This window comes from Myodes glareolus, chromosome 7 (assembly GCF_982192425.1).
Source record: "Myodes glareolus chromosome 7, mMyoGla1.1, whole genome shotgun sequence".
NCBI classification, from domain to species: Eukaryota; Metazoa; Chordata; class Mammalia; order Rodentia; family Cricetidae; genus Myodes; species Myodes glareolus.
Window position 1 is genome coordinate 19,379,011 of NC_142032.1, and position 13,737 is coordinate 19,392,747.

Below are 13,737 nucleotides of genomic sequence, written 5' to 3' on the forward strand. Positions count from 1 at the left end.
GTCAGAACACCGGAACATGGGAGGGCTTCAGTGTTCTGCGGTACAAACAAAGCAACCCAAAGTGATAGTGATTTGTCTCGAGAAGGCGAGGAGGAAGAGCTTCCTCCCAGTCAGCCCTACTGGCCCAGTGTGCTCCCCGCTGGTTGTTTCTTCCCACTAGCCTGCTTTCTAGTTCCACATTCTCCCTTTGGCCAGCCACTCTGTCCCCAAGAGGGATCCCACTTAAGGAAATCTGCTGTTCCAAGACAGAGTGAAAAGTTCAATTTTAGGATTGTGTTCTTTTCATAGGCTCTGTCCATTGGAAAGATAGAAGTATTCCAAATAGAAGCAACGCTAAGGTGAGCTATCCTAGTGTAAGGCCCAAACAACCAGAACACTCAGAGTGAAGGAACTGCCCTTCCTTTTGGGATGCCTTCTTCTCAGCACTATTTAGACTCTCTTGTCACCAGGAGGGTTAGAGAAGGAGCCAACACACCCATCCAGATAAACAGGACAGAACAGACTTAGAACAAGTTCTGCTGAATGTCCAAAGCTGCTCAGATGACACTCTTCCACTAACATGGCAGCAGCCACCCTTTCCTCAACTCCCTGTTGCCCCCAGCTAGCTTTCATAACTCCCTGTACACCTCCCTCAGAGAACTCACTCGCCTGCCTGGACAGCAGCTGACCTCAGGTTTGAAGGAGTCCAGGAGCAGCTTCGTTGTAAGGAGGGCCATGACTAACCTCTGCATCCAGGCTCACCATGGCCTGTAGTGGCCTCCCCACTCAGCTTCTCTGGGTTTCCCTGTAGAGCAATCTAAGGACCATTCCCACCACAGTGAGCCAGCCAGTGAGTGTGATGATGTTGGGTATTTCTGCGTCCTGGGAGGTCGGTGGCAGAACCAACCAACACTTCCACAGCCCTGTCTCCCCCTCTCCATCACTCGGGTTTGGAAGTCTGCATCTGCCCACACTGAACAGTAAACGGTAAAGCAACAGCCTAGGGGGAGAGTACATGCAAACACTTGCAAATTCCACTCAGAAACATCAGAATAAACCAAGCACGTCATCACCACTCTCTTCTAAACCAGAGAAGCCCCTGTGAGAGCTGGGAGCATTGGGGAGGAGCCTAGCAGTCTCCATTTGACTGGTTCATGAATTCTTCCCACGATTCTGTGAGCCAGCAGTGGAAAGGGTACCCTCTGACAGCCCACAGCAGGAACGTTATTCTTCTAATTATTATTCAGGAAAACATCCGCGGGTTCTTGTTCAAGTTGTGTTATGTAATAAATTATACTGTGGGAAGAACAGAAAGAAAGCTTAATTTTACTCATCTGGAAGCTACCGAAACGAGCGCAGGAGCAGCTCCGGGCGAAGGCTGTGTCTGCAGAGATTTTAACAGCTGTTAATTTTCCCACCCGGAACACACATTAGAGTGTGCTTTATGCAAACCTGGTGGTTGCGGGGAGTTTGAGTCCATAAGGTCGTTTTTATTTTTAGGTAATATTTTGTGAGAAATAAAACATGGCTACTTTAACTTTCTGTTGTCAGGGTGTTTTGTCCGGGAGAGGGAGGCAGCGGTTTTCCACACCCGGACCCTAAGTCTGACTGCCTGAACACTAACACACCCTGAGGCCTTGGATTTCACGGTGTTGTCCTCCTGCTCCCTCCCAACAAGCTTTGCCTCAGCCATAAGAAGTAGAAATTATATTTCATAATTCAAGTTAGATGTCATTGATGTATTGGTTAAGGAAGATGGGATTATAATAATACGTAAATTTCATAATCTTGGTGGCTGTCGTGACCAAGGCTTAGCTCCTGTTCATAACTCACCTGCAGTTGAGCTGGTGGTGATGCGAGGGGCAGTGGCTGTGCTCCATAGTCACTCACATCCAGACCGACGTGGACCACTGCCATCCTTCCCTCAAGGCTCCTATGGGTACCAATGAGTCGCTAACAAACAAGGAGAGAAAGAATGTAGACTCAAGTGAGAATAGTTGGTTAGGAGACTGACCTGGCACTAGCAGTAACACCCCTTCTGCTCAGGTCCACTGGCCCAACTAGGAATAGGATGTAGAAAATAAAGTCCTTCATGTTAGCCATGATGAAATGGTGGGGTTTGGGGAGAACTTAACATTACATAAATTAGTATTTGCTGCTTAAATAAAAAATTAAATAAAAAGAAAAAGAAAGTAAGTCCTTGCCTAGAAAGCCACTTTCCTACCTCTGCTTGGCGGAAACGAAACACAAAACGCTGAAGAGGGCTGGGAGACGGGGAATGCATCAACAGCACAGCTTCCACAGCTGGCTGACCATCGAGTGACTCTCACTGCTTGTGTGGTGACCTCGAAATCTACAGGACCTGTTACACAGTCACAGTGATTTACATGAGCTTTCTTCTCCTCCCGCCCCACTCCTCGAGTTGTGACAGTCCTGGTTCATAGCTCATTTTATCAGAAAAATCTGCATTGTTCCACTGGTGAACGCTGGTACTGGATGCTGTGCTCTCTACTGGACATATCTAAAACATAATTTAAAAACCTAAGTAATGTGTGATGTTTTCTGGAAAGATGTAATAAGGTCAGTTCAACCAAGACAAGGCATCAACAACAGATTGAAGAAATTATTCCCTCAAAGTCTAGCTTCATGTGCCAGCAAATTGTCCGGAGTGACATCCAGAGCATGGGCTACTCACGGGCAAGGGCATCACAGAAAACACAACCCAGCCAGAGAGCAAGCCCTGAAGGCAGCCTCCCTAGGAGGCAGTGACACCTAAGTCTCCTCACCCCAGCTTTTATAACCTTGGGGAGGAACTGTGGGGATCCTATAGTCTACTGAGCTTCCTAAGGCTTTTAAGTTTTGTGAACTTGAGCCTCACAAACCCCTCCTCCCACCAAAAAAGAACATTTCAATTGAGAAGACAGAGCTCCCCAACAAGCCACAAAGTGGGCAAGTGGGGCACTGGAGACCCAAAAGCCAGGTCCACATCCAGAGACCATGGCAGCTCTGATTGACTTACTGTTGAGACTCTCTGGCCCTCAGAGTCCTCGGCTATAAAAGGATGACTTTGAGTTAGGTGTTCATGGAAGCATGAGGATCAGAGTGTGACTCTCCAGCCAGTAGCGGTCACATGCCTGTAAGCCCAACTCTGGGGGACAGGGCAGAAGCAGGGGGTGCTCTGGAGTTTGCTGGCAGCCAGTCTGACCAAAAAGTGGCAAATTCCATGTTCAGGGAGAGACCTTATCCCAGGAAAATAAGGGCAAAGGACAGGGCAGGACAAACAGCATCATCTTCTGGCCTCTGTACGTGCACTCATGGGCAACCCCTACACACACACACACACACACACACACACACACACCACATCTACCACACATACATACACACACACAGAGAGAGAGAGAGAGACATCTACCACACACCACATCTACCATACATCCATACACACAGAGAGAGACACACACATCTACCACACACACACACACAGAGAGAGAGAGAAAGAGAGAGAGAGAGAGAGAGAGAGAGAGAGAGAGAGAGAGAGAGAGGCAAATTGGAGTGTGTAATGATCAAATGCTCTCCTGGTCCATAAAAATAGATTAGACTGAATTACATCAAAACTGAAAACCCTGACACTTCAAATGACAGCATTAAGAAAGAGATAGGGCCAGGGGATGTCATCACTGGTGAAATCCTTGCCTTGCAAGTGCAGGAACCTGAGTTCAATCCCCAAAACCCGCATTAAAATCCAGATGAGGTGACCTGTGTTTGTAATCCCAGTGCTAGATCCTGGAGAATGGGTTCCTGGAGCTTGCTAGCCAGCCAGTCTGGCCTAATTGGTAAGCTCTGCACAGTGAGAGTCCGCGCCTCAAAGGGCATTGAGCAGGCACATGCACACACATACACACATGCACACAAACACATGCACACGCACACACATAAATAAAGTAAAAAGACAGACCACATATGGGAATTAAATATAGATATGTATGCATAATCTAAAACATAAAGAATTCCTACAAACCAATAATAAAGACAATTTAAGTGGATAAAAATAGATATCAATAAAAGCAAAAACTTCAAAAGGATACACAAATGAAGAGAAACACATTAAGAGAGGATCAGCACCATTCACTAGTCTTTGGTGAAACGCAAGCCACTATCACCAGGTAACATCTACTAGTATGGTTATAAATTTTTAATAGGTAACAGTTATTCAAGTTTACAAACTGAGACAAGAGGAAAACATGTCAACAAACACAGCATTGGCAGACAGCAGGCCTCTGGGAGGGGGTGCCTGCGATGTGACTGCGCTGTGTGGTGGAGTTGGGCTGGGCAGAGTGGGTGGTGAGGGGGCAGGAGCAATGCTCTGTTGGATTGAACCATGCATAGCTGGAGGGGCAGAGGCACTCATTCTTGGCTTCTGTGCTTCAGGGTGGGGGTGTTAATGCTCCCTCTGTGGATGGCATCTGCTCCCCTGCTGGGCTGTATGCAAAGTCTCTCAGCTGCACCAAGGTACCCAATAAGTACTTGAATAGGCATCCAGCCCTTTCACGCCAAATACACACAAAATCTAAATAGGTTGCAATCACAAGTTCAAGACAAAAAACACTCCACCACACAGTACAATCACATCATAGGCACCCCCTCCCAGAGGCCTGCTGTCTGCGAACGCTATCCTGCTGAGTTCGGTGATGTGTTTTCCTCTCGTTTCACGCACAGCTTGTAAACTTGAATAACTGTTATCCATAAAAAATTTATAACCATTCTAGTAGATGTTACCTGGCAATAGTGACTTGCATTTCATCACAAACAAACAAACAAAAATGTGTATGCAACCCTCAGTCGGATTGGGAACCCCTGTAAATCAAGGAACTACAGCACGCGCGAGGCAGTTGGGCTCTCCTGCTCAGGTAAGTAGGAAATAGCACCCACAAAAGGGCAGCTTTCACACACAACCAGGTTCAGCAAGAAAACTAGAGACTGGGAAGGGCCCGGCCGAAGTGCAAGAACACCTAGGCTCTGTACCCTCTTCAGCAAGTTGGTTCTCCATGGGGCCTCAGTTTCCCCTTCTGTAAATCTAAGAGGAATGCCTTTAGTTACGTCAAGCAGAAAGGCCTCTGAAAGCAGTGTCACTGGCACGCAGCAGGTGCCTCTATTGGCTTTCCTGATGCCAGGGAGAATGTGGCACCGCAACCCAGCACCCGCAGCTCGCCAGGACGGTGACCAGCAAGAGCAGCGGCCTCCGGGGCAAGGGCAATGCCAAGCAAGAGCAACGCCATACCGGGGCGGGGCTCGAACCTACACAACACGCCCCGTCATGTGGCTGGGTCACGTGGTTCCACCCGGAAGCGCGCCGCGGGCTGGCTACATGCTGGATGCTGAGAGCGGCTGATCTGGTATGTGGACATCGCGGGTGTCCGAGAGCCTCCCTGGGTCGCCCCTCGGTGGGCACCTCCGCCGCTCAGGCCTCCCAGCCCGGAGAGGCACGGGGGTCCCTGGGAACGGCATCAGTCTCACGCTCTTTCGGAGCGGGCGCCGCAAGCCAGGCCTTAGTCCTCTGGTCACCGTGAAATTCGGGGATCCGGGGAGGGGGCGTGAGGATTTGAGGGTGACATTGTTGAAGTGCTAAGTAAGCAGCTCCTGGGCGGAGCCTCGCCGTGACGCGGTGCCACCCTAGGCTAGCTGTTCCTGTCTGAGCATCACGGGCCCTAGTCCCCACCCCTCGCCCCCACCCCTCACTGGACTGTGGTAGACCGGACAGGGGCCACAGGGGCAATTTGCTGTGGTCCGGGTGGTAAAGCGGATGCAGGAGAGTTTCTCAGGTTGGCCCTTCTCCAAGTTCCCTCTTTTTAGAGCAAGATATAAGGAGAACAAAAGTTAGAAAGTGAGGTTTGCAACCTTTGAAGATAATTACTGTAGCAGTAAAACCTGATGCCCACCAAGAAGCATACCCGTGTTTCCAGGAAGTTGTTATCGAGGCCAAGTCTGAGGGTGGTGCAGTCAGGCTCAGAGTTTCTTTGCAGAAGATGCTGAACTCCCAGGAGCAAACCTTCCTCTTTGGCTTCAGATTCTTCTTGCCTTTTATCAAAACAGGGAGGATTCTGGAGTGAATTTGTTTCTCCTGCCATTTGAAGCTGGGAAATAAGAATGACACCCAAACACCATTCCTATCCCTAAGCAGCCTACTGCCCTGAGGTTGATCTGGCTGGGTCCGGGTGACTCTCCCTGTAACCGTAGGAAGGCCCGGGAGGAAGGTGCAAGCGAGGATCTGTTCCTTGGTCTCCCAGTGGGAGTTTGAAGCTCAGAGTTGAATGTGACATAGGAAAGCCCAAACCGGAACCAAACCCTGATGCTTTTTTGTTAGTCTATGGCACCTTCCCATCCCTGCTCATTTTGCTCGCTCTCAGCAAGCTCCCTGGGGCTGCTCAGTGACACTGAGTGTTTGAGTGACACCGAGTATATAGAACAAGACCTCTCCTGCAGCAGAGGAAGTAGGAAGTAGGAAGGATGTCATTGACACTTGCTCCACATAAAGGGCTCTCCAAGCTCATGGTTCCCACAATGGGGAAACCTGTGACTTTTCAGCCCTTCAAGGAGCTTGTCCACTCTCAGGAACAGGCAGCGGTGGGGAACAGGCAGCCGTGGGGAACAGCGTCTCTGCACACTTTCACACCCTCTCTGCCTTAAGCATTTGCAGCACCAAGGATGCTCTGCTGTACCCTGAACTGGCCTGAATCTAGCTCCTTGGAAACTCTGCAGTATTCCTCGCCAAGGTAAATGGTCTTCCTCTCCTGGGGTCGGCGTGGGGGGATGGAAAGGTGGGCAGCACCCACTTTGGGGCCGTAGAAAGCAGGATGAGGGTAGTGGATTGAACCACTGTGGGCTTTGTCTGGCTTCTCTTACCCACCTACCTTCCCTGGACCCAATCCTGATGTCACTACTTCATTAGGGTGTAACGAAACCCCAGAATGGCTCTCGCGGCGGTGGCTGGCATGCAGCAGAGGGCTCCGTGAATGTCCCACGGGCTTCGGCTCCTACTCAGGCTGAATTCAGCATCTGTGACCTTCGCTCTTGCTTCTCCCTGGAAGATGAAGTGCGTGTTGGTGGCCACCGAGGGCGCAGAGGTGCTCTTCCACTGGACAGATGAGGAGTTTGAGGAGAGCCTCAGGTTGAAGTTCAGGCAGTCAGAGAATGAGGAGGAGGAGGAGGTAAGTGTAGGATGGGCTGTCTCAGGAGGGAGTGGGAGAGGAGCCTTGCAAAACCACCTGAGGCAAGGAGCCAACAGAGCCTCCTCCTGACCCACAGGAGGGCTTGGCAGGGCCTCTGCCCGGCTATCAGGAGGGCTGAGTCGCCTGCACAGCAGAGGCAACCATTTGGTGGTCTCAGTACTGTGATTTCATACCTCACCAAAGGTCTAGGCCAGTGACGGGAAAGGAGGCCAATTTTAGCCACACATCAGGGAAACCTGATAACAGGTTCTCTACCCCAAAAGCTTGGCATCCGCATAAGGCATGCATTCGTAACAGCTCTAATAAGATATACTAGACTTAGAGCTTACGATTTAATGCGTCTATATCTGTGATTCAGTCACAAATACTGAACTGCCTGCCATGCCAAAAGTTGTAAGCTCTTTTTGAATGTTGTAACTCCTTAAGAACCAGTAAGCACCTTGCTGTCCTGATGAGTATGTTTTGTAGACTTATCTAGAAGATTCACACACCGTGTGTGTGGGTTTTGTTTTGTGCTGTGTTTGGTTTGGGCTGGCTCTTTTCACTCAGCATGATTCTTTGTTGTGTCTTCATCCATCTTAGCACTCGCAGTCACTTAGTTCTCTCCTTTCTGTGCAGCATCCCATCCTATCCATGGGCCACAATTCACTTCTTCCTTCCCCTCTTGGTGGACATTTAGCTAGTTCCCAGCTTTTGATTACATAAACACATTGACTGTGAACATACATCTTTACGTGGGTTGGGACTCAGTGAGTGTTTTTTGGTTTTACGTGCCTGGGTGTTTTGCCTGCATGTGTATGCGCCTTGTGCATGCGTTGCCCACTGAGGCCAGAAGAGAGGAGCCGATCCCCTAGAACTGGAGTTACAGATGATTCTGAACTGTCATGTGGGTGCTAGGACTAGAAATCAAATCCTCTGCTAAAACAGCAAATGCTCTCAACAGCTGAGTCATCTCTCCATGTAGGCGGCGACTGCTCGTTCATTTCCCAGCCGCCCAGACCCAGACCCAAATAATCATGCAGAAGCTATATTAATTACAATTGTTTGGCCAATAGCTTATGCATATTTCTAGCTAACTCTTACATCTTAAATTAGCCCATTTCTATTAATCTGTGAATCACCACGAGACTGTGGCCTGCCAGTAAGGTTCTGACTGGTGGGTGGCGGCTTTCTCCTTCAGCAGCTACATGGCGTACCTTTGACTCTGCTTATTTTCTCTCTATACCTCTGTTTGGATTTCCTGCCTGCCTTTACTCTACTAAGCCACTGGCTGAAACAGCTTCTTTAATAACTAATAGTAGCAAAACATATTCATAGCATATTCCAGGCCCTGTACTCCTTAAGAAACCTCCTAGTTCTGGGGCTGGAGAGATGGCCCAGCAGTTAAGAGCACTGGCTGCTCTTTCAGAGGATTTGTGTTCAATTCCTAGCACCACCCACATGGCAGTTCACAACTGTCTGTAACTCCAAGATCTGACACCCTCACACAGACATTCACCCTCACACAGATTCAGGTAAAACACAAAACACATAAAAGGAAAAAGAAAAACACCCAGCTCTCCACAGAAGAGGTATTTTATATCCCACCAGCCACTGCCCAGGGCCTGGATGCTACTTGCTGTTTATTCTTTTTAATTTTAGCCAGTTTGATAGGTGTTGGCTAGAATCCCATATGTTATTTTTCATCCTCTGGGAGGCTTTTCATGTGCTACTTTGCCATATTGTTCCCCATATTTGATCTCTGTAATCAAACTTTCCTTTGGGCTGCCAGCCAGTTCCCAAATAATGACACGAAGACATTATTTAATTATGAAATCTTAACCTTAGTTTAGGCTTGTCTTTTTTGTTTGTTTGATTGGTTTTTGGGGTTGTTTGTTTGTTTGGTTGGTTGGTTTGGTTTGGGTTTGGGTTTTTCGAAACAGGGCTTGGCTATCCTAGAACTCACTCTGTAGACCAGGCTAGCCTCAAACTCAGAGATCAGCCTGCCTCTGCCTCCTGAGTGCTGGGATTAAAGGTGTGAGCCACCACCACTCAGTGCTCAGGCTTGTTTCTAACTAGCTCTTATAACTTAATCTATTTCTATTCATTTATATCCTGTCATGTACTGCTTCTTCTGTCCATCCTGCTTCTTCTGTATCTCCTGGAGCCTTCCCTGCACTTGGATTATCTCCTCCCTTCTTTCTCTTCCCAGAAGTCCCACCTATATCTCCTGCCTGGCTATTGGCCATTCAGCTCTTTAGTAAACAAATCACAGCAATACACGTTCACACAGCGTACAAATATCCCACAGCAGATCAGTTTTCTCAAGTTGTTCTTATTGAGATTTTAGAATTTCTTACATAGTTTGAGCATGTCTTTAATTAGATCTCTTTTGCAAACATTTCCTCTCATGCTCTTAAGAGGCCTTCAAAGAGGGCTGTCTTCTGGGGGTGGCCTTGGTAATACTCTGACCAGCATCACCTTGAACTGGAGTTGTGCAGAGAAGAGGTCGGATCAGGGAAGAGCTCTTAGCTCGGGCCACCACATCTAGAAGCAGTTACAAGTGTACCCAGGGATCCATGTGTGCATGTCTGGGCAGGTGCTTTTGTGTGTTGTGCACAAAGTTCATCCCACAACATCTGAACTTTCTAAGTGTCCTAAAGGAGAGCATGTGGTTAAAAGTATAGCTAGTGAATATGGCAGAAATAGCAGAACGTTCCTCTTGAACATGCAATTGTTGAGCCGTGTCTGGGCAGTGTGAGTTAATTCCTGCTGCTAGGCTGACTATGGATGGGCAGAGGGAGGCTCGCGGCCTGAGAACTGCAGTGCCGCGCTGTGCTGAGATTGACGTCCTGAGAACCGCTGCCACACGTCTGCCATAGGCACATCTTCAGTACTCCATAGGAACACATTTATCGAGCAGGAACACGCTTCTTCATGTCTTAGTACACAGATCTGATGATAAACTTAGGGATGTTGCGCTTAGTATTGCCTGTTGCTTTGTGTTTCCCTGTAAGCTGAGCATTGGGGGAATGCAGAATTTTAATTGTAACTTTGCCAGTACTTCTGTATAGAGACCAGCTGCCATTTTTGTCTTCTATGAAATTTTTGTTACCAAGGAAGACAGGATTACAGTTTTGTCTGACAGACTGAGATGGCGTGGTGTATTCTTAGTTATCAAATACTCATGTAGTGTGGGGCTTTTAGTTGGTGAATGTTCACAGTGTGAGGAGAGCGTGGTACACACTGTATGAGCTCCATCACCTGATGTATCCACACTGGCAGGATCTAGGACACATCAGGCTGAGCTGCTTGTGATTGGGTGGCTTTGTTCTTGGCTTCTCGTTTTGTGTCCTATAATGCACATACTATAAAATAAGTAAAAGCTTCTTTTAAAAGCTTTTAAAGAGAGGGAGAGAGAGTACCTTCAAAGAGCGCGCGTTTTTATTTCTGATAGCACAATCTTCCATTTTTGCAGTTACCTATTATGCTTTTGTTGACACATCTAAGAAATCTTTGCCTGACTTAAGATCACAAAGAATTTTCTCCATATCTTCTCCTGGAATTTGTATAGTTTAGGGTTTGTTTTGGTTTGGGAGATTGTTGCTTTATTCTTATTTAACTTTTATTTATTTGTGAGCATGCATGCACATGTGTGCACATGCTTGTGTGCATGCATGTGCATGTGTGCACATGCCACCGCCCATTAGTGGTGCTCAGAGTACAACTTGGGGAAAGTCGATCTTTCTGCCATCCTGAGAATGAAACTCAGGTCATTAGGCTTGGTAACAAGCATCTTTATCTACTGAAGCACCTCCAGTCCCTGTTTCTGTTCAGATAAGATCTCACTAGGTACAGCCTCTAACCTGCAATTCTCCTGCCTCTACCTCCCAAGTACTGGGATTACAGACATACACCTCCATGACAGAGTTAGCTTTGGATTTCATATTAGTCCCAATGACCCCTTTTGCACTTGAATGTAGTGTAAAGTATGACTGAGAGCTTTTCTGTATCTGGACATCCGGATAGTTCATTTAATATCACTCAGAAATGGCTACCATATTCTCTTATTTAATTCTGCCTTTCACAAGAGTCATTTATTTTGAATTTTTTCAGAGTTAATTTTGGAATAATTTTTTTATTAGAGGTGTGATGATGTCCTGGCAACACAATCTAGCTGCTCCCCAGAGCCAGGGATGAGGCTAAGGCCTGGCTGAGCTGATGCCCTTCATTGACCCCATCACCCTCACCACCAGTCGCCAGTGCCTTGTCCTTTGTTAAGAGAGATCACAGCCATTCGGATGATTTTCTAAATTAATATCCAGTCCTGTCTCTCTGTCACTTTCATTTTTAAAAGTTAACACATCCACATCTAATCTTTAAGATTTTATGAGAAATATTTCAGCAGGCAGTGGTGGCGCACGCCTTTAATCCCAGCACTCGGGAGGCAGAGGCAGGCGGATCTCAGTGAGTTCGAGGTCAGCCTGGTCTACCAAGCGAGTTCCAAGACAACCAGGATTACAGAGAAACCTTGTCAAAGAAAAAAAAGTCAGAAAAAAAAAAGAGAGAAAGAAAATAAATATTTCAGTTCTTTCTCCTAATTAAAACCTGGTACAAGAACAAAGTCCCAACTTTTCAGTTCCTAAGTAGCTAGTGTAAAGGAACACGTCCTCAAGGTCTGATTGTGTGCATAACACACTTGGTTTCTGCTGAATAACGGACGTTATTATAGGGAGCCTGAGAGCGCACAGTAGTTTCTGAAGAACTAACAAGCCCATCGCCGGGCTCCATTAGCTCCTTAACTCCCTGCTTTGGGTCTTTACCTTTTCTATAGCAGGGATCAACCACATTCACAGCTTTATTTCTTGACTTTTTTCACTTTATTTTATCAAATCATTTTTGCATTTTGCTATGAACCCAAAAACATAATTCTTAATGTTACCATTATATTCCAATATATGAATAAATATATCTTCACTGAACTATTTCTCTAAATATAAAGATATTCTATACATATGTATACACATATGCACATTCACATATATACTATATATATATCCTAGATAGCTGTCACTGTGTAAAATAATCTATATTTGATTGAACTTTATCCAATTATTTGATACAATTACAACTTATCAAGTAATATACAATAATATTCCTTTACACTCTCTATATATTGAAAACTTTTGGTCTCCTTCCACCACAAAATATTCTCAGTAGAAAAATCTACTACCTGTAGGGGGAGTTACTGCACTCAGTCTAGATTATTTTACTGACTTTCAATCTAATCTGTAACAGTTAAGGAAGGCAATAGGACTTGAATAAATTGCAAGTAAGTGTTCCTACCTATGTTGGAGGCAGTCATTTAACAATTTAACAAGGCCCTTTCAGCATATACACTGTGTCCGAGGGATTTTCCATGTTGTTGGAACAGTGTTATTTTAAGTAGCTATATGGATTCTTCTCCTTAGCTAAGAACCTCAGAAACTTTCTTCTGCAACCTCTTTGCACAACAGAATTTTTATGTGGTCCCTGGCGTTTAGGTGTAGAATAAATGTGGAATCAGACAATTGCTGATAATAGATCATTTAAAAAATTAAACAATTCATTTGTATACATATAAATTCACTAATGAAAGAGGAGAGCAACGTTAAGCACTAATGACATGAGTGTGCTTATTTATCTTTACAAAGGACCAAAGCCTGGGGCTGGAGAGATGACTCAGTGTTAAGAGCATTAACTGCTCCTTTCAAGATCTGAATTCAGGTCCAGCATCCACAGTGGCAATTCAGATCCACTTGTAATTCCAGCCCCGGGTATCTGCTGCCCTCTTTAGCCTCAGCAAGCTCCTGCATGCTCTCTCTCTCTCTCTCTCTCTCTCTCTGTCTCTCTCTCTGTCTCTCTCTCTCTCACTCTGTCTCTCTCTCTCTCTCTCTCACACACACACACAAGTTTAAAATAAAATCTTTTTTAAAAGCTAATTAAGCTTTCCCATGCTGTTTGGTATCGCAGCACATAAAGCATCTTCAATATTTCTAAGCTGATTGATATTTTGATTTTATAATTGTCGATGCCGAGAACAGCACTTCACCTAAACATTAGCACAAAATAGTAGAAGTATGTTTATTGCCATTTCTCCATTTTAACTCTGCCTAAAACCAAATCAAAATTTATCTAGTTATTTTTATGAAATTAAAGTCAATCACTCCAATATCTATTTTTAAAATTAAATATTCTAACACAATACAGTCTGAAGTAGACTAATTTATTATATGTGCAGGAATGGCAATAAGAAATATTAAGTCTTTGTCCTCCATAAGTAAATCATTATGTTATTATGTTTCTATAAAAACAGAAAACTGGTGTGTACAGTAAAGAAAAAAACTAAAATCCCTAACATACACTAGTCTCGAATCTGCACTGGGGTGTTTAAAGGCTGTGTTCGTTGGTGCTTCATGGCGCCGTGGCATGGGACAGAGAGCAGGCTGGTGTGTTAGGACAGAGCTGCCTTTGACCCTTTATGCTTTTTGTTTTTAATTAGTTTTGATAA

General features: G+C 45.8%; 2 protein-coding genes across 2 annotated transcripts in view; one reads left to right on the forward strand and one right to left on the reverse strand.

The window, feature by feature from the left end:
* LOC125412254 (uncharacterized) lies at nt 1–6,421 on the reverse strand. The gene is made up of 3 exons (XM_085693957.1): nt 5,931–6,421; nt 1,813–1,932; nt 1–1,275 (listed from the first exon to the last, which is right to left on the reverse strand). Exons 1-3 carry the CDS (start codon nt 6,105–6,107, stop codon nt 1,249–1,251), a joined length of 324 nt encoding a protein of 107 aa, XP_085550083.1. The 5' UTR covers nt 6,108–6,421; the 3' UTR covers nt 1–1,248.
* The window catches only part of Hps1 (HPS1 biogenesis of lysosomal organelles complex 3 subunit 1), a 26,585-nt gene continuing 18,148 nt past the window's right edge, over nt 5,301–13,737 (forward strand). Inside the window, exons 1-3 of the mRNA XM_087907879.1 lie at nt 5,301–5,375; nt 6,668–6,752; nt 6,929–7,187. Coding sequence (XP_087764005.1) covers nt 6,993–7,187 — 195 coding nt within the window. The 5' untranslated portion in view covers nt 5,301–5,375; nt 6,668–6,752; nt 6,929–6,992. The remainder of the gene's footprint in view (nt 5,376–6,667; nt 6,753–6,928; nt 7,188–13,737) is intronic.